Here is a 20,380-nt window from a genome sequence, read left to right on the forward strand (position 1 = left end):
ACTCTGTTGGTCTTCACACACAGGACATGACCAGCTATTTGATGGCTTCTATTTGTTGAAATGGTTTTCTGCTTCCTTTTGCATTGTTACACCGTTTTGTTATTGTTGTTCAGTCGCTAAGTCTGAACTCTTTGTTGACCCTATGGACTGCAGCACGCCAGGCCTCCCTGTCCTTCACTATCTCTTGGGGTTTGCTTAGATTGTCCATTGAGTCAGTGATATTACCTAACCATTTAATCCTCTGCCATCCTCTCCTTTGTCCTTCAAGCTTTCCCAGCACCAGGGTCTTTTCCAGTGAGTCATCTCTTCGCATCAGGTGGCCAAAGTATTGGAGCTTCAGAATCAGTCCTTTCAATGAATATTCAGGATTAATTTCCTTTAGGACTGACTGGTTTGATCTTCTTGCAGTCCAAGAGACTCTCAAGGTCTTTTCTAGCACCACGAATTGAAAGCATCAGTTCTTCAGCTCTCAGCCTTCATTATGGTTCAACTCTCACATCTGTACGTGACTAGTGGAAAAACCGTGGCTTTAACTAGAGGGACCTTTGTTGGCAAGTATATCTCTGCTGTTTAATACATTGCCTAGGTTTGTCATTGCTTTCCTTCCAAGGAGGAAGCATCTTTTAGTTTCATGGCTGCAGTCACTGTCCTCAGTCATTTTGAAGCCCAAGAAAATAATCTGTCACTGCTTCCACCTCCCCCGTCTATTTGCCGTGAAGTGATAGGACTGGATACCATGATCTTAGTTTTTTGAATGTTGAGTTTTAAGCCGGCTTTTTTTACGCTCCTCTTTCATTCTCATCAAGAGAACCATAGGTGCTAAAATGACAAATGTGGATGAAAGGAAACAATCACGGGACCAGTAATAAAACCAGTTTTCCCTAGAAAGATGAAGAGTTGTGGTTTCTTAGCCTCCCAAGGAGGCTTAGTAGTTCTGTAAGTCAGGCTAAACACAGGTAAACCTCAGGCTCTGTTGTGTTGTCTTTAGTCAAAGGTGACTTTGAAGTGAATTGTCTAAGAGGAAACTCTGAAAGAGAGGTTTAGCGAGGAGGAAATGAACAAATAAAAAACTTTCTCCTTCTCATTGCTTTCCCAGATCCTCTGTCCATGGGTCCTCAGAAAGCTCTGGAAACCATTGGTGCAAATTTACAGAAGCAGTACGAGAACTGGCAGCCAAGGGTAAGCTCTTTATTTGCTCTTCTTTTTCTTTCTTACAGAGAAATCTAGTTTCTTGCTTTTAAACAGTCTTTGAATCCAGATTCTCTCCTCGTACAATCTGGTGACCGGACATTCCCTACGACAGGCCTGTTTGTTGACGTGCTCCACAGATTCGTAAGGAAGCACATGCCCTAGTGTGAGTCATTGATTGGATGTTCTAATTTTTATTTTGCCTAAGCTTTCCCATGAAATGTTTAGGAAAAAAGTATTTTTCCTGTTACTCTTAAATCGCGGTTTTTATTTTGCACAGGAAATGTATTTTCAGTAATACTCTGTAACCTCAACTAGTTATAGCTATTTCTCCCATCTTCAGTTTTCAAATAGTTGAGAAAAAAAGCAGTCAACATTCAAAAGATGACACCTATTATATGCTTTGTCTTTGAATCAAAAGATAAGGTTCTTTTTAAGGAGGCAGTTACCAATTACTGGGTCTTTTGTTGCCTATATCTTAAACTTTTTTTAAAGAAAGAAATATGGCATAGAATATAACTGTGTCAAATTGCCTTTAAGATCTGAATTTATTTGTAACCCACTCAAGGACCTATTTTCTTTAGTCTTTCTCATTAACTGGTTTGAAGATTTAATAATTCTAATAGAAAATTAGAAATCTGGGGTGTTTATGGAGGTTCCTTTCCATACAGCTTTCTGTGATGCTGGTTCTGGAATTTTCTACAGGATGGAATGGGATCGGGGGTGGGGGTTTGAGCGAGCGGTGCTGCCATCGTGCCTCTTGTGGGCCTTTGCTTCTGCTTTTAGGGTTATGAGCCTAATGGGAGCCAACGTCTCAGAGAACGGTGAACATTTGCCTGCTTAGGAGTTTTGTTTGTGGATCCTTCGGGAATTCGGGAATTCCTCATGGATTATTTACATTGCTAGAGAAGAGAATAGCCAGGAATGAATGTATTCCTGCCTGTGATGGTACCCTTGGTAACTTCTGCTTTTGCTCACGGTGTCAGGTGACTAATGTCATGCAACATCTCTGTGCCTCAGGTGTGTCCTTGGGCTTCGCATTTCTAACTTGTCAAGTCAGTAATACTGGACTCTTGTTCGTTTTCTTTTTAAATTTATTTTTGGCTGTGCTGGATCTTCATTTCTGTGTGCAGGCTTTCTCTTGTGTCAGAGAGCAGGGGCTAGTCTCTAGTTACAGTGTGTGGGCCTCTCATTGCTGTGGCTTCTCCTGTTGTGGAGCAGAGGTTCTAGGCTCGCAGGCTTCAGAAGTTTCGGACTCAGTGGTTGCAGCTCTAGGACTCTAGAGCACAGGCTTAATAGTTGTGGTGCATGGGCTTAGTTGCTCCGTGGCATGTGGGATCTTCTCAGATCAGGGATTGAACCCAGGTCTCCTCCATTGGCAGGTGGATTCTTTATCACTGAGCCACCAGAGAAACCTCTTGGATTCTTGTTCTTTAGAACAAGAATTTAGAATTCTTAGTAGAGAGTTTCATCTGTGTCTAAAGGCTTTGCTTTTTCCTCCCTCAGATTTGTTACTCTTGATGGCTTATACAAAAATTCAGTAGCATTTTTCTTTAGAGTGCAGTGTGTTTGGGGCTTGGATGAGGACCAGTAAGATTTAGATGATGTGGTCCTTTATTTTTTTTTATTATTATTATTTTTAATTAATTAATTTATTTATTTATTTTAATTTTTACTTTACAATTCTGTATTGGTTTTGGCATAGATTGACATGAATCCACCACAGGTGTACATGCGTTCCCAAACATGAACCCCCCTCCCACCCCCCTCCCCACAACATCTCTCTGGGTCATCCCCGCGCGTCAGCCCCAAGCGTGTCATATCCTGCATCAGACATAGACTGGCATTTCGATTCTTACATGATATTATACATGTTTCAATGCCATTCTCCCAAATCATCACACCCTCTCCCTCTCCCTCTGAGTCCAAAAGTCCGCTATACACATCTGTGTCTTTTTTGCTGTCCCGCATACAGGGTCATCATTGCCATCTTTCTAAATTCCATATATATGTGTTAGTATACTGTATTGGTGTTTTTCTTTCTGGCTTACTTCACTCTGTATAATCGGCTCAGTTTCATCCATCTCATCAGAACTGATTCAAATGTATTCTTTTTAATGGCTGAGTAATACTCCATTGTGTATATGTACCACAGCTTTCTTATCCATTCATCTGCTGATGGACATCTAGGTTGTTTCCATGTCCTGGCTATTATAAACAGTGCTGTGATGAACATTGGGGTACATGTGTCTCTTTCAATTCTGGTTTCCTCCGTGTGTATGCCCAACAGTGGGATTGCTGGGTCATAAGGCAGTTCTATTTGCAGTTTTTTAAGGAATCTCCACACTGTTCTCCATATCCTTTAAAAATAGTTGAGATGCCTGGTGTTATCAGTAGAAAATAGCTTCTTTGAGGACTTTGAAAGTACTCCCGGCTAGACAGGCACTTGGGGGTGAGTGCTCTCCGAGGCTCAGACACACCTTATGGTCCATGTGGGACAACATGCACAGGTGACACTGGAAGATGAGGTGCTCCTGGCACATGGAAGGCTGAGAACCAGCACTACTGAAACGTAGAGAATGCCTTTCTGACTTAGCTACTTCTGACCTTCCTCTGGGTTTGACTTCCTGTTTTTCTCTTTGCTAGACACGTTTAAGAAAGACCATTACCAGATCAATTCAGATCTACTGATTGTATTCTTCATAGGAAAGGTCTCTGCTGGTTTAATTCTTTCTTCCTTTTAAAGAATTACTACATAGAAGATACAGTCTTTCAGAATGCATGTTTAATATATCAAGGCATTTTATGTTTATTCCATTTGGTGTGATTTACATTTTTTTTTTTTCATGTGCTAAGAGTTGATTTACTGCTATCTTTATTATTAGTTTAGCTTGGTAGGTATCAGCAAGTTCATGCTAGCTAACAGTAAATGGAATCTTCTAAAGTAGGATCATTATTATTTTTAATCTAAATTACTGTCTGTGAGCAAAGCTCTTCCATGCTATCTGGAAGAGGCATTAGCATGTAAGGCAAGCCACATTTATATAGAGAGAAATGATTGCAGAGCCAAAAATGACAGTGTGGAATCACACATAGGACTGAGAAATTACCTTCCCAGGACACAGATGGCCAACAGTGGTACAAAGGGGTGTAGTCCTCTGGAAGGATGGTTGTTAGTCTGAGAAAATTTGTTAAAGTTAATGGGATTTCAAGATCTCCAAAGTAACTTTTTGAAGGAGAGATGGTTCATAGGGCTGGTGAGGGAGAATGTTTCCAGATTATTGGAAGCCTTGGCAAAGGTGCCAGTATACTAGTGCAGCAGAATTCCATCTGGCTTGGTTTATAAAGTAGAGTTGGAATAAAGTATCAGCTGTAGCCTAGTAAGAAGCAGTTCATGCAACAGGATGGTATCTTTTTGCCTGCATTCAGGAAGCAGAACCACAACAATGAATACTTAATGTTTTCTTTTTTGAATGCCAAGACCATTACATTCATTTTTAAGTACTATAAAATGTTTACAGTGTTTCTGCTACAAATAGTTAGTTAGTGGGACTTGTGTATTTCAGAGACAAGCCTAAGGTAAGGGTGCAGCCAGATACCTGACTGACTGGCTGGTGTCAGTCATGGGGCTGTGCCACGTGCACTGGGCAGTAATGGTACGTGTCCTGATGCAAGTGCACACTTCTCTGCCCTGCACACCTTCGTGGGGGTTTACAGGAGGGAAGGAGGCCTGGCATGCGATGGCGTGGTTCTCAGAGTGTGGTGGCAGCCTCATGCTGCCTCATAGAGTTTGCGCAAAACATAAGGCAGTCACCGAGCTCAGATGTTTACGTGTGGGCGCCTGGTTTCTAACTATAAATCAGGGTCCTTTGAAACATTGCAGAGCGAAACACACACCACTTTATTGCACTCTACAGGGCTCTCGAGTTTTCTGCAGTAATAAAGAGAGGTTGATTGCATCTGCAATAAAACAATGGGAATGTTATTAAATTTCTAGACCTTTGATGTCGATACCCATAGATCTGGTTTTCTCTCTCTCTCTCTGTATCCTGTACTGCAAGACTCGAAAAGGTTGGGCCACTGGAAATAAGGTCATTTTCATTAGTGTTTGTGGAAATCCTCGCAGGCCTCCACATTGCCGTGGAAGGGAGCAGGCTGGGGAATCCTGCCATCTCCCTCCCTTCCAGGGAGTGCAGAGAATAAACTACTGGAAACCTGTCAGCGTCATCAGAGTGGTACCTTGATGAGCTGATTTCCTTCCTGGTGTTAAAATGCTTCTAGTTTTTCCTCCTAGTAGAAAGGTTCTACTTTTCTGGCTTTGATTGTTCAAGATTAAACATTTTGATAAAGGTGATTTGGGGTGAAGAAGGAGTTTAGAGACACCTTGATGATGATGTTTTTGTCTGAAGCTTCCAGACTATCTGGGCCAGATTTCCTTGCCAGGCCAATTGAGCCCCCCCTTTTCTAAATAATTTATCAGTTTGCCATGGGTGAAATATTTCTTCTGATTAAATTTAAGACTTTGCCTTATTACCTTGTAGGTACATAAATTTGTGTTTCTGCGGGAGCTTGAAGGAAAATTGCCAACTGTTGTTTCAGCTGAAAATCCTGCAGTTAAATAAACCTCACTCAGTTCATCATAAGTCTCAACTGAAAGTTTTATTGGGAGATGGATCAGGAGATTATAAAGCTGAGCATCTACAGTGAAGAATTTATCTTTTTAAAACTTACTAACAAACTGGGGGTTCTGGCAGTTTAGTACAAGGTGTGATTTAGCCACTAGGGCCAGGGGAAGATGGCAGACAAAGGGTCCTGTCGCTCCCCTGTTCTTTCCCCAAAGAGTTTCCAAACCACCATCAAGACCACAGCACCTTTCCTTGGGCTGTTTTCCTGGGTGGCTTGAAAACAAATGTAATGGGAATATTCATAACTTCCAAGATAAGTGAAGGCATTTAGCAAGACTTCCAGTGCCAGCAAGTGTCTGAAATGACCCTGACTTAGCCGTCCTGTGTGCGTATCTGTGAGAGGGGATGAAGAGTGCCCTGTGGCGCTTTGCTGCAATGCACCCTCCTCCACCAGGCCTTGGGGACTCATGCAGCGGTTGTTGGGGCTCCAGGAAGCCAAGGTGCTCCACAACCTCAGTTAATCCTCTGGGGACTGTTCTTCGATACCACATGCAGGACAATTGCTGCATGGCACTTAGCAGACGCTCAATATCAGCCTTGTCTTCAGTTCATTGTGCCTCTCAAGTCTATCAAGGGGTCAAGGGATAAAAGTTCGAAAGTTGATTTTGCTGTTAGAAAGACACATTTTCAGAGTGTTTCCCACCAGGTGGAGTATGTATAGAAGTAGGCATCTGCTTGGAACAAAGTGACCCTCCACCACCTGGTCCATCATCAAAGCAGAGGTAATTATTGTGTTTTAAGTGACCATTGCCCTTTCCTTCAGTGTTGGTCACAGAGTTGCCTGCATCTTCTCAGAACATGTGCAGATGAACTGTAGCCATGATTCTACCTGGTGGTGGAGGAGAGAGTTTGGAGGAAGAAGGGGAATGACAGGGCCAGTGGACAGCGTTCTTCATGTTTTGGGCATTTGTTGGCTTATCTTTGGGGTTTAGGTGCAGCTGCTGTTGGCAGACCCTAACACTGTGCAGCAGTGTTTCCTGGTGGGGTTGTGGTTAGGATGCTGGAGTTAGGCTCCTGACTGCTCCTGGAAATGAGACTGACAGCTCAGCCTGCCCACCTCTGGGAGGAGAAATTCAGCTGCCAAGCATTTTGGGGATTGACTGTTAAACTGGTGAATATTAGGAAATGGGCTCTCAGTTCAGTTTGATGGGTCGGGCTTTGGAGCTCACTGTACTGCTGGGTGACTTGCCCCTGCTGGCCTCCTTCCTGGGGTGGTCACATGGCTTGTGGCCCCCAGGCTGTGGTGCCTGCTGCATTGGGGGTGAGAGCAGGGGCAGAGCAGCAGGTATTGTTAATCAGACAACTGTCCTTACCTGCCCCCTCCAGTGCTGTGGAATGTGTTCTGTACTGGGATGCAGCAGAAAACCTCATGCACATGGGTTCCTCCTTTTCTTGGGATTTTCAGAGCCAGTTAAAAAACTCACAGAAGAAAGTTTGGGCTGAGTTTCCCACTTGGGAGGTGCTCTGAAGAGATCTGTAGAATAGACCAAGGTGGGTTATTTCTTGTAGTTACTCTGCTTGGGGTCACGTCATGATGCAAGTCCCAAATTGACAGTGCAGTTCGGCCAGTGAAAATGGCCCCGTAAGGCAGATTGAGGGCCGCCCTAATGCCAGCGTCACACTGCCACTCCCATTCTGCTATCCCCTAGGCCAGCCATCTCTCCCTCTGCTTGCCTTCATTGGCCCTTTCCTTTTCTTGGGTCCCAAGGTTGGGCTTTATCCACCTTGTTGGTGTTTTTGTGACAGACTGCAAAGGAGGACTCATAGCCAAAGGCAGAATTGTGGATGGATGGCTCACAGTTTACATAATTCAGTATCTGGTGTGAAGCACTTTGCATCCTGTACTCATTAAATTTGCATGACAGTGTAGACAAAGACTTCTGGTGTTCTTGGGGTTAACTGTTGTGTTTTGACAGTTTCACTAAGTCCTTTCTGCCCCGAACATTAAGATTTGTACCTGTGACAAACATTTTATTTATATTTTCCTTTGGCCTTGACAGTGTTCCCAGACTTCATCTTCACCCCTCTTTTCAATCACTGCTCCCCTGACAGCTTTTGCATGTACTGTGTTCAGTGTGAATTCTGATTTATGTTCATCAGCCAAACGCGTCCTCTTTAGCCCTGCCCACACACCTCCTGTCTTTCCCTTTCCCCAGAGGCCATGGGAGTGGAGACAGCCTCTGGATGTGGAGTTGAGGTTCTGCAAAGCCCACCGTATGCTCACCATGTGTAACTGAGAAGAGTTGTCAAATTATATTCCAAACTCCCCCTACCAACTCCATCTCCCATTGATTTTCCTAAGAGAGCTTACAGACCTGGCCATCCCTCCACCAGCATTCACAGGTCTGACCTGGGCATTCTTTCAGAAACACAACAAATATTATAAAAGAAGAAGAAAGAAATCGTTTTGTAGCCATCTGGAGGATGAACTGCCTGTCATGAGACTAGAACTCAGGCTCTTTCTGGGGAGGGGTGAGTTCATGGCCTTGTCACCAGGCAGAGAACCTGGGCTTGTTGAATTTTGGCTTTGCTACTTTCTAGAAATGTCACTTTGAGAAGTTGCTATTCAACTTTTAAGATTCCTAAATGTGAAAGTGAAAGTTGCTCACTGATGTCTAGCTCTTTGCAACCCCATGGACTATATACAGTCACCTAAATGTGAAAGGAAGCTTAATGAGGGAAGGAGGGGCCACAGGGCTGTGGGCAGATCCCTACCTTCCTTGAGAGTGGAGGCCCTTTGAGTGAAGTGCATCGCCCAGGGGTGCCCCCTCTCTCCAGGTCCCCTCTCCTGCCTGGCTGACTCCTTTCCCCACTCTCCGCTATGAACTGACCTACCTCAAGGATCAACTTTTCAGAGACAAACACAGCCTTAACTCTGTCCTTAACAAGCTACTCCCGGACGTCGTCTCTCATCTTCTTGTTCCTTTTAACAAGACAGTTATCTCTCTGTGTATGACAGATTGCAAATGAAGACCAAATGCTGTCAGTTTGAGGACTAAAACCGCAGCTCGGCATTCACAAATTTCATGTGCAAGGCTGTTTTCGAGTTAACCTGGAGGCGCAGAATGCAGAGCCCTGTGTAAACAGCTCTGGAGGATGTGCGAGGATGGAGATAAAGATGTCTGAGGAAGTGCTTGGTTCTAAGTCAGAAAGTAGAAGATGTGGTGCTTTAAAGAATGGAATGTGAAATTTAGAGATGGCAGGGAACCCACCGTATGCTCACCATGTGTAACTGAGAAGAGTTGTCAAATTATATTCCAGCCAAACAAGAGAGTGCTGATCAAGGCGAAATGAGAATGGATTAGAGTGAAATGGCCACTCCTGTTATCTTGATTTCATTTTACAGGGTTAAACCGTATGTCATAGTGACGTGTGAGTTGGGGCTTCACAAAGGCTTCTGAATAGCCCCTCTTAAATGTCAAGGAGTTACTTGTTAGTGTGATATACAGTAGATATTTATTTTAAAAATTAAGATAAAATTCAATAGCATACATTATAAATGGGATCACATAATATGTGGCCTTATGTGTCTGACTTCTTTCACTTAGTGTGATGCTTTCAGGGTTCATCCATGTGGTTCATGTTGCTGTATGTGTTAGTGACTCAGTCCTTTTGATAGGTGACTTACATTCCATTGGTTAGTTAGACCACATTTCGTTTATTCATCTATTGAAGGACATTTGGGTTGTAGTCACCTTTTGGCTTTTGTGAATAATGCTGTGAACAGGATGTAAAGCGCATGCCCAACCAAGAGGGTCATATAGGACTTGTCAGTGTCATCAAGGAAGTTTCTCTCTCTATTAAAAAAATATTTGTTTTATTTGGCTTTGCCAGGTCTTAGTTCTGACATGCAAGATCTTTTAGTTGTGGCCTGCAAACTCTTAGCTGTGCCATGTGGGACCTAGTTCCCTGACTAGGGATCAAACCTGGCCCCGTGCATTGGGAGTGTGGAGTCTTATCCACTGGACCACCAGAGAAGTCCCAGAAATTTCTCCTTTAAAGATCTGAATGTAGGGTAGGTCCTTGATGGATTCTTAGTTATGTTTTGTTTTGATTTTAAAAATTTTCAGCCAAATTTCAATAAAAATCAAGGAGAGAACCTAGATAATTGAGAAATAGCTCAAGATTTGAGGAAATCTAAAGAGTCATCAAGGAGTACTTTGCAAAACTTTGTAAATAAGTTGGAAAACCTTTGTGAAAGGCATGATTTTCTAGGAAAATCAAATGTCCGTAACTGACCTCAGAAAAGATAGAAACTCAAATCAATCAATCAATATAGAAGAAATAGAGAACGTTATCACAGAGGTCTTCTCCCACTTCTTCCTCCAGAAGATTTCAAACTTTGGAGGAACACAGAACTCTCATGCTATTTGACTTCTATTATGAAAAGGTACTGAAATATGATAAATTTAATAAGCAAAGCACAAGAAGAAAATGTATTCAGCAGTCTTAGAAAATACATGTGTAACTTAGAGAAATTCAGCTGTTTTTTCTCATCAAATTAATAGTGTAGGTGTGTGTGATGTGTGTGTACATGGAAGTGTTTGTGTGTATGTATGAGTAGATCGATTGGTCGGTTGGTCCCTGATCACTTGATCTGCCCATCCTTCCGTTCGTTCAAATGCCCTGGAGTGAATGTGATGGGAGATGAGCCTGTGGCTGCCTTAGTTTTTCTCCATCTCCATTTGCTTTGTGGCATCTTGCTCTATTGATTACTTCTAGTCCCACCAACACGTAGTTACACAGGTAATCCCCGAAATGACGCACAAAACATTTGCCGTGGCAAGTTTGGGGTAGATGCTAAAGAAGACTTTTACCGTAAGTCCTTTATCCCCTGTATTTAAAAATCATGACTCGTATGACTTTAATAATAGGCATCTGATTTAAAATAGCTGTTCTCCAAGTATCACTTAGTGTAGGAATGGGACTGTGTGAAGCAGAAGGACACATGTTACTGGCTTTGTGAAATCCACATGCAGTTTGTTCTGCCACTTTTGGCCTGTCATTTCTGTGAGAGAGAGAGAGAGAGTGTGTGTGTGTCTGTGTGATGTGAGCAGCTAGAGAGGCTGTTGCCTGAGGCCTTCCTTCAGCCCTTTACACCTTGGGGGCAGCCTTCATTTTCTCCATAGAGATTCGCTTAAGTTGATGGGGAGGGCTGGTCCCTCTGAGAGCTATACAGTGGGGAGCACTGCCCTGAGGGCAGCACCCCTAGGGCAGTGCAGTTTATATAGTCACCTGAGGCAATGTGTGTCGGGGGATGGTGCTGGGAGGTCTCTGCTCAGCAAATCTGTTCCCTTTAACTTTGTTTATCAACTCCATGCATCGAAATAGCTAAGCTTGTTAGGGGCATTTAACCTAAGACAACTGATGAGAAATTATGATGTTGTCTTAGTGGAAGTAAAGTGTTTTATTGAATATTCTAAGGAAAAAAAAGATAAGCATCTCAAAAAAATAAATAAATAAACACTGGCCATGGATAGCACCTTAAATGTTCATGTGAGGGATCCTGTTCAGTTCAGTTGCTCAGACGTGTCCCAGCTCTTTGTGACCTCATGGAATGCAGCACTCCAGGCTTCCCTGTCCATCACCAACTCCCAGAGCTTGCTCAAACTCACGTCCATTGATTTGGTGATGCCATCCAACCATTTCACCCTCTGTCATCCCCTTCTCTTCCTGCCTTCAATCTTTCCCAGCATCAGGGTCTTTTCCAGTGAGTCAGTTCTTCGCATCAGGTGGCTAAAGTATTGGAGTTTCAGCTTCAGCATCAGTGCTTCCAATGAATATTCAGGACTGATTTCCTTCAGGATTGGCTGGTTTGATCTCCTTACTGTCCAAGGGGCTCTCAAGAGTCTTCTCCAACACCACAGTTCAAAAGCATCAATTCTTTAGCACTCAGCTTTCTTTATAGTCCAACTCTCACATCCATACATGACTACTGGAAAAACCATAGCTTTTTCTAAACAGACCTTTGTTGGCAAAGTAATGTCTCTGGTTTTTAATATGCTGTCTAGGTTGGGATCCTGTAGTGGGAAGATAATAGCCTGTCTTAAAAGGATTACTGCCCAAAGAATAGAGATGGGCTAATCATCCTAAAATTATTCTAAAATTAAGTGATACCTGTCCAAGTGGCGTAGGTACTTTGAGGGTGTGTATGTGCAGTGTAGATTCCAGCTGGCTGTAGGTTACAGGTGGGTGAAGGGCCACTTTGGCTGAATGCAGTAGGTTCTTGGTATAGCCTCAAATGAGAGGAAATGGTGATTTTACTTACAAGTTTAGTATTTTCATCAATATGGAAAGTCATTGTTTTTAATACATAAAAAATAGGTAAGTGATCACCCAATTTAGTGATGAGAATTGCAGATAATGGAAGTGAGCATCAGTTTACGGTCCTCTTTACAGGAAGATGACCATCTAACTAGTGGTGTCTACTTTTCTGTACTTTCCCTAGAGTTACTGATATGGAACTCAAAGGGAGTGCAGTCTGGGGTAGCTTAGTGTGGAAAGAGGGTGTTCCTGCCTCCATCACCATAACGAAATTGCTTTGTTTTACAAAAGCTGTTCTTTAATTAATGATAACTCCTTAACAGCACAGCATTTGCCTGAGAGTTGGGAGAACTGTTTTAATCCCACTGAATAATTGCGACCTTGGATAAATCTCTAAAATTTATTTCAGCTTTAAATTGCTCTTGTTCTAACATGGGTTTATTCTTATCTATCTAATGAAACAGAAAAGTCTGTATTAACGATTAAAGTCAGATGATCTTTTTAGAGGTCAGTGGTTTTTGTTTCTTTTTTTTTTTTCTTTTAGCTGCGCTGTACAGCATGTAGGATCTTAGTTCTTGGACCATGGATTGGAACTGGGTGCAGAATTCTATAGCAGTTTCTTTCTTTTGATGTAAAGGCTTTTTGTTGGTAGTGGTTTGATTTTGTTTTTTCCAGTTTAAACAAGTTTAAAAGTTTTTCCCCCTCATCTTCAGGCTTCTGTCCTTTCTGTTAAAAAGTTGGTTATGAGTCTTAATATTTGTTTTTCTGAGGTTCCCCCCACCCAACATTGGTTTAAAAGCTTCTTTCTTGGTTTTCATAATTTCGTTGAGGTGTTCTTGGGTTGGTTGACTGTATTTATCCTTTTTGGCACCTCTTGATCACAAGGCTTGATGTTTTTCGTTAGTGTCACTTCAGATACCACCTGTGTCCCTTCTCTCCTAGAACTCGATTAGAGTATGTTTGGTCCTTTCCCTGTGTCCCATGTTTTTTGTGTTCTGTTCAGTGGGTTGTTTTCAGGTTTAGTTCTTTCTGTGTTTCTTTCTGGATATTTCCTGCTGACCTGTCTCATAACTCTCAAATCCCCTTTTGTTACAGTATCCAATCTGCTATTTAGCCAACCTCCCACATTCTTGATTATATCTTTTCTTTTCTATAATTTCCATTTGATTCTTCAATTATTCATGGTCTTTGATGAAAATTTCCTTCCACCTTATAACCTATTTCCATGACGATATCAGCTGTCAGTTCTAAGGCGCTCATTCTCTTCACATTAACATCTCTGGAATCAGGATGTGTGTTATAAATCAGTACTGACATGGGGCATGACTGGACAGCGGTTAGTGTTTTGGAAAGTAACCAAAAGGCCCACTTGTGGAGAGAGTAGGAGTCCTGGATGAGGAGTGCTAAGGACAGAATCAGTGACCTGCAAGACCCCCAGAGACTACCATGTGTGTGAGTTCATGCTTCGTTGTGTCCGACCTTTTGCAACCCTGTGGACTGTAGCCCGCCAGGCTCCTCTGTCTATGGGATTTTCCAGGCAAGAATTCTGGAGTGGGTTGCCCTTTCCTCCTTGAGGGGATCTTCCTGAGCCAGGGATCAAACCCACATCTTGTGTGGCTGCTGCATTGGCAGGCAGATTCTTTATTGCAGAGCCAGCAGGAAAGCCCAGAGGCCATCACGGAGGTGTCACATCTCCCCCACTCCCAGCCTTTGGTCAGAGAGAGTGGGCCTCTGTGAAGGAAAGTGTGGGATACCCGAGTCAGTGGCTATGGCTTATCTTTTCTTTTCAGGTACATACAGGGGTGATAAAGGATAAACCTGCCCAATTCAGTTTACAGTAATTCTTTCACTAAATACTAGCTGTAAGTTCCAGTTGATAAGGAAACATCGTGCCAAGTGTAGTCGGCAACATCTTCCCCTTAGTGATGCATCAAGCAGTGGCGCGTCTTTCAGCCTGTGGCTTTTTATGTTCTGTGAAGTAGGAGCATCTCTTTGATATAAATTACAGCCACACCCCTGGAGGAGTGGAACTGCGAGACAGGCTCTGTGAAGTTTAATGGTGTGGGAAGCCCCTTTCCACCATGGCTACTGGCTGGCTCTGCCTGTTGCCCTGGAATCCTGGACCTTCTCGCCCCATGCTTCCCTTCCACTGCTACATCAGTGCCCCCTTCCCATCCTCTCCACCCGCCCCACCTCCCGCAGGCTCTGGTGTCGCTTACTTGCCTGCTTAAACTAGCAAGTTGAAAACAGGATCACATTCCACCCCCACCCCAGCCACCCTCTGGTCTGATGTTCCTTCCAGCCAGCCCACTGCCCACAGGAGGGTGCTTGTCCCTCACACCCTCGTCAGCCTCCCCCTAGTTCATCTCTGCTCCCTGCTCATCTTTCACACATTCTAAGGGGGCAGCTTGCCCACCTGACTTCAGTCTCTTTTCCTTCTGTGTCAGCTCTGAGCTCTGGGGCTCCAAAGTCAGATGGAGATGGTGATGCTCTGACTTGAGCCTGTTAGGGATCCCATATGGCTGGCTTGGAGATTTGGAGGGTAGATTGAAAGGGACTTGTGCTCAGAGTCAGGGTTGCTCCTGGAGTCTTCAGCCAAACAGATCGGAGGGCAGAGTGGTTCCGAGTCACAGCACGAGGGGGTCAACAAGGACTCCGTGTGCATCTCAGGGAAGGTGGGGGCCCCAGAACTCTCCTTGTTTATGGCAACTCCACCAGGGCCTATTCTTCACCACTGTTGTGTTGAGATTTTGATTGGGATGGTACTGAACTGATAGACCAACTTAAGAACTGGCGAGTTTATAACCATAAGTAGGGTATGCTTTTCCATTTGTTCTGTTCTTGTTTTATGTCTTTCCATGAGGTCTGATGATTTGATTTCTTCACAAAGATTCTTCTAAGAGTTTCTGTTGCTGCTGTGAAAGGGAACTTTTCCCCCTTCTCTTTTCTAATGGATTTCTGGAATCCAGTTTGAGAATACTGTTTGTCATTCCATGTTGGTTCTTACATTGTCGCTGATCTTTTGGGTCCTTCCAGTATAGGTATCTTGTGTGGTTCTGAGGCACAGGCTATGATGAGTTGTCCGGAATCTCCTGACTTCAGCACGGTGCTCTGCACTGTTAGGGACTCCCAGCCCTGAACACTGGGCTCAGTAATTCACAGTCAGAACAACAGATTTGGAGATGCACAGGAAAGTCTGTCTTGTTTTCAGTTTTATATATTTCATGTCTTTAAATCTCTAAAAAATTAGAATATCTTGTTTTTATATGTCATGCTACAAAGTTTTTTACAAGCTATTTTTAGATGTCATTTACGGGTGGTGCTAGTGGTAAAGAACCCGCCTGCCAATGCAAGAGATAAGAGTTTGATACCTGGGTCAGGAAGATCCCCTGGAGGAGGGCAGGGCAACCCACTCCAGTATTCTTGCCTGGAGAATCCCCATGGACAGAAGAGCCTGGCAGGCTGCGGTCCATGGGGTCACACAGTCGGACATGACTGAAGCAACTTAGCACACACGCAAATACATATAGTAACATGTACAGCTGTTAGTAGTTTGATGAGTTTTGACAATTGTACACTCCCCTTTAATCACCTCTCAAAACAAGATGTGGAACATTTGATCACCCAAAGAGTTCCCTCACTCCCCTTCCCAGCCAGTTCTCCTGGCTAGGGGAAACCACTCTCCAGCAGCCATCCATCACCATAGATTACTTTTGTCCCTCCTTGACCTCCATACAAATGTTCACACAGTGGGTATTCTTTGGTGTCTGCCTTCTTTTACTCAACATAATGATTCTGAGATTTACCCACATTGTTGCACTTACCATAGTCCCTTCTCCTTTACTACAGAACAGCGTCTCAGCTCATGGATGGACTCAAACCTGTCTCCCCATCCTCTTCCTGATGCACATGCAGGTTTTTTCCAGTTTTGGCTGCAATGAACAAAGCTGCTGGAGGGTTCATGTAATAGCCTTTGCGTGGGCATATATTTTCATTTCTCTTGAGTAAATACCTAGGAATGGATTTGCAGGTCATGAGGTACTTGTTATGGTTTCCGTTATATTTTGTAAGCAGTTCTAAATTGACAAAATGACAAAAATCATCTGTTTTTCTTTGCAGAGCCAGGCAATCTGCAGAGAAATCTTATTTACAGTTTTCTCCAAATACTCTGGAGACATGAAAATATGAACATAAATGAGCTCGGAGATGTTTGGTTGTCTTTGTATGAATTCTTAGGTTAGATATTGAGCATTATTTTCCTCTCAAATAATATACTTTCCTTTGCGGTGGGGAGTGAGTTAGGCCATTTGTGCTTATTATGGAATACATGCATGATTTAGAAATTAATCAAATTAATTGCTTATCCATTATTGGGCTTAAGAAAGAGAAAGTGACTTGTGGCTTTAAAACCCCTTCGAGTCCCTCCCTGATGACAACCCCCTCATCTTGCAGAGGCAGCCCTGTCCTGGCCAAGCTGTGTGCTTGTTTTCTGAAGAGTGATGTGCATGTCTGTCTCTGTGTGTGTGTGTGTGTGTGTGTGTGCGCGCGTGCGCATGTCTGTCTCTGTGTGTGTGTGTGTGTCTGTCTCTGTGTGTGTGTGTGTGTGGACAAGACCCTAATTGGCCTGAGGTCAGCTTACCCTGTTTGTGGCACTCACGTCTCCTTGGCTCAGCACTGTTTTTTGGATTTATTTGGCTGGTTTGGGTTCTTTTGTTCTTCCTTCTCTGTGTGTCCCTGGGAGTGAGAGAATGGAGATTTGGCTGTTTACAGTTTTTTGTTGTCCACAGACAGTCCGTGGAGAAGGACTGTGCATCTTTTGGTGCGATCTGCAGAACTGCTGCTAGGATCTGCCTGGGAAGGGCCTTGCTGGTTGTGTCTGTGCATCTTCACCTTCTCGGGTGGGGCTCAGCTGCTGCCCTGCTCCTGATGGCTCTGCTGCTGGGCCAGGGCCCCTGTTGGAAGGCAGCCCTTCTCCTGTGCAGTCTCCTGCAGGACAGCTGCTGGCTCACTCAGTCTCAATGGTCTAGGCTTCCCGGCTCCCTGAAAGGGGCGTTGGAGGCAACTCACCCTACCTTCTCCATGATATATAGCAAGAAATACCAATCCGTATTAATTCTGAGGACAAATGCATTTAGCTGTGTTCATTTTTGTTTCCTCTTTAAGGGACAGAAGCAAAACCTGAGAAAATCATTTTTATGCCCAGTATTGGTTTTCTGCCTCAGGTGCTGTGGTAGGCCCTCCCCCACAAAGCTGCTGCTGCCCCTCTGCTTCCTCCCCTCTCCTCTTTCTTTCCTCCTCCCTAGCTCCGCCTCCCCACGTCCATCTTTCTATGCCCTCCTGCTCTCCCCTCCTTCCTTTTCTCTTTTCCTCCTTCCCTCCCTGACCATCTCCCCTTTCTCCCTCCCAGCTGATCTCCTAAGAAGCACTTAGCAGTATTCAGAATCCTTGACCTTGGCAGTTTTTAGGAAATGTCGGTTAATGAAGAGATGAGGAAGAGAAAAGAGCCCAGGTCTCTAAAGGAATCATGCTGTTCAAAGCTGGCTTGATTCGAGGATGGAGCATTTATAATAATTTGGGTTGTTAACCGTAAAGTGCCTGAGATAAATTTATAGTGTTCATTTCCTTCAGAAGGACCTGGAATTTTTCTCACAAGGAGAAATGTGCTTTTATAAATGAATGTTCAGAATATTGATACAGCTTTAATCAGCATTACCCCTCACAAGGAACAGAAAGTTTTGTTTTGCTTTGTTTTTTGCGTACATGGAGACCTCCTTCTATCCAGTATTTTTCCACATTTCTCCCTTTTTTCTTTCCTCTTTTTCTCTGTCAGTTAAGATATTTGAAAGCAAGTCTCTTAAACACTTCTGCCAGTGTTGACCGTGGGCCTGGAATTCCAGCCTGTCATCCTAATTAGTGGTTTGCTGGCTGTTCCACATCAAAGACTTGCAGGTTTCCCAGGGAGAACCCAGCAAGGCAGGGAAGCTAATTGAAGACACTGTCTAATTATTAGGGTGCCTCCTTAATACTGTTCTTATTTCATCTTAAGAAAATTTTCCTTTAAAAGTGATATAAATCATTAAAAACTCGAGGAAAATCTTCATAGGAAGCATGGAAGAAGTCTTGCTTGTCTGTTAAGCCTCAAAGCCATTCACTGTCTTTCTTTCCGATCTTTATTTCTTAAAATTCTGCCTGTGCTGTAGTGTTGTCACCATGTGATTCATGGGACCTGGGGCGTGCGGAGCAAGGAGGGCTTGCTGGTTATTTGTAGTGATTCTCTCCAGAGAAAACTATGTTTTCTGTCTCCTTCAGCATGGAATACTAGGAACGTTGCCTTTGTTATTACCTAAAGAAGAAATACCTTTCTCCAAATTTGGCTTATAAAAATAGAGCATTTTTATTGTTCTTTCCTTCTCCCTGGTCTGAACTCAAGAAGACTCTTGTTCCCTTTCTTTCTAGCCCAGTGGAAGACATCAGAGATGACATGGAGATTGGAAGAGGCCCCAAGATAAAGTTCTGGGGTCTTCAGGAGAATTTAGAAGCATTAGGGTCATTGTTGTTTGAGTGAGGCCACCACAAATCCAGTCACTGTGCTGGTCAAAGAGTGGGGGAGGCAGAATCATGAAAACTGTTCCTACTTGGTTCAGCGCAACAAATTCTACTTTGCTGGCTGCTGTGGGTGTGAAAATAAAATGCTTCCTACCAGTGTTGGACTCCAAGTCTTATAGGGAGAATAGGCATTGATTCATTGATTGGTCCATGCATTCATCAACAATGTTTTTCAGGATTATACTAAGCTCAGAGTCTGAGCAGAACCAAGTATGGTCGCTGCCATTGTGGAGCACACAGTCTAGTGGGTGAGAAAGATGACATCACAGGATGTACTATGGATTCAGTTCAGTTCAGTCGCTCAGTCGTGTCTGACTCTTTGCGACCCCATGAACCGCAGCACGCCAGGCTTCCCTGTCCATCACCAACTCCCAGAGTTCACTCAAACTCATGTCCATAGAGTCAGTGATGCCATCCAGCCATCTCATCCTCTGTCGTCCCCTTCTCCTCCTGCCCCCAATCCCCACCAGCATCAGAGTCTTTTCCAATGAGTCAACTCTTTGCATGAGGTGGCCAAAGTACTGGAGTTTCAGCTTTAGCATCATTCCCTCCAAAGAACACCCAGGGCTGATCTCCTTCAGAATGGACTGGTTGGATCTCCTTGCAGTCCAAGGGACTCTCAAGAGTCTTCTCCAACACCACAGTTCAAAAGTATCAATTCTTCGGCGCTCAGCTTTCTTCATAGTCCAACTCTCACATCCATACATGACCATTGGAAAAACCATAGCCTTGACTAGACGGACCTTTGTTGGCAAAGGAATGTCTCTGCTTTTGAATATGCTATCTAGGTTGGTCATAACTTTCCTTCCAAGGAGTAAGCGTCTTTTAATTTCATGGCTGCAGTCACCATCTGCAGTGATTTTGGAGCCCCCCAAAATAAAGTCTGACACTGTTTCCACTGTTTCCCCATCTATTTCCCACGAAGTGATGGGACCAGATGCCATGATCTTTGTTTTCTGAATGTTGAGCTTTAAGCCAACTTTTTCACTCTCCTCTTTCACTTTCATCAAGAGGCTTTTTAGTTCCTCTTCACTTTCTGCCATAAGGGTGGTGTCATCTGCATATCTGAAGTTATTGATATTTCTCCTGGCAATCTTGATTCCAGCTTGTGATTCTTCCAGCCCAGCATTTCTCATGGTGTACTCTGCATATAAGTTAAATAAGCAGGGTGACAATATACAGCCTTGACATACTCCTTTTCCTATTTGGAACCAGTCTGTTGTTCCATGTCCAGTTCTAACTGTTGCTTCCTGACCTGTGGATCACAGGAAACCGGGAGAAGTGACTGGGAGCAAGGAATACATCATGTGAGGTTCCTCTTGTGTTCCTGATCAAGTGCTTGACAGGCCAGAGCACTACCCCCGTACCCCAATGAAGGCTTTAGAGCCTGCCAGCAGCTCCCCTTCATTGTATGCTCAAGAGAATGGGAGGGATGGAAGATGTCCTTTGTGGTGCCTTCTGTATGGTTAGAGCATAATTCATAGGCCTGGATTTTCACGGTAACCTGGGAAGGTAAGAAGCATCATCTCCATTTACCTTTCCCAGGATTCCAGCCCTGAGAGCAGATTCTGCTCAGCTACTCCCCAGGCGCTTGTCATTTTTCCATTATATCTCATTGACTCCCCTTTGTGTGCCCG

The 20,380-nt window shown here is 43.7% G+C and overlaps 1 protein-coding gene across 3 annotated transcripts in view; it reads left to right on the top strand.

Moving 5' to 3' along the window:
* The window catches only part of RPTOR (regulatory associated protein of MTOR complex 1), a 320,305-nt gene that overhangs the window by 79,940 nt on the left and 219,985 nt on the right, over positions 1–20,380 (top strand). For all 3 annotated transcript variants that reach the window (XM_040244786.1, XM_040244787.1, XM_040244788.1), the window contains exon 3: positions 1,097–1,179. In XM_040244786.1, the coding sequence (XP_040100720.1) occupies positions 1,097–1,179 (83 nt within the window). The remainder of the gene's footprint in view (positions 1–1,096; positions 1,180–20,380) is intronic.

This window comes from Oryx dammah, unplaced genomic scaffold (genome assembly GCF_014754425.2).
Source record: "Oryx dammah isolate SB20612 unplaced genomic scaffold, SCBI_Odam_1.1 HiC_scaffold_8, whole genome shotgun sequence".
Classification (NCBI taxonomy): domain Eukaryota; kingdom Metazoa; phylum Chordata; class Mammalia; order Artiodactyla; family Bovidae; genus Oryx; species Oryx dammah.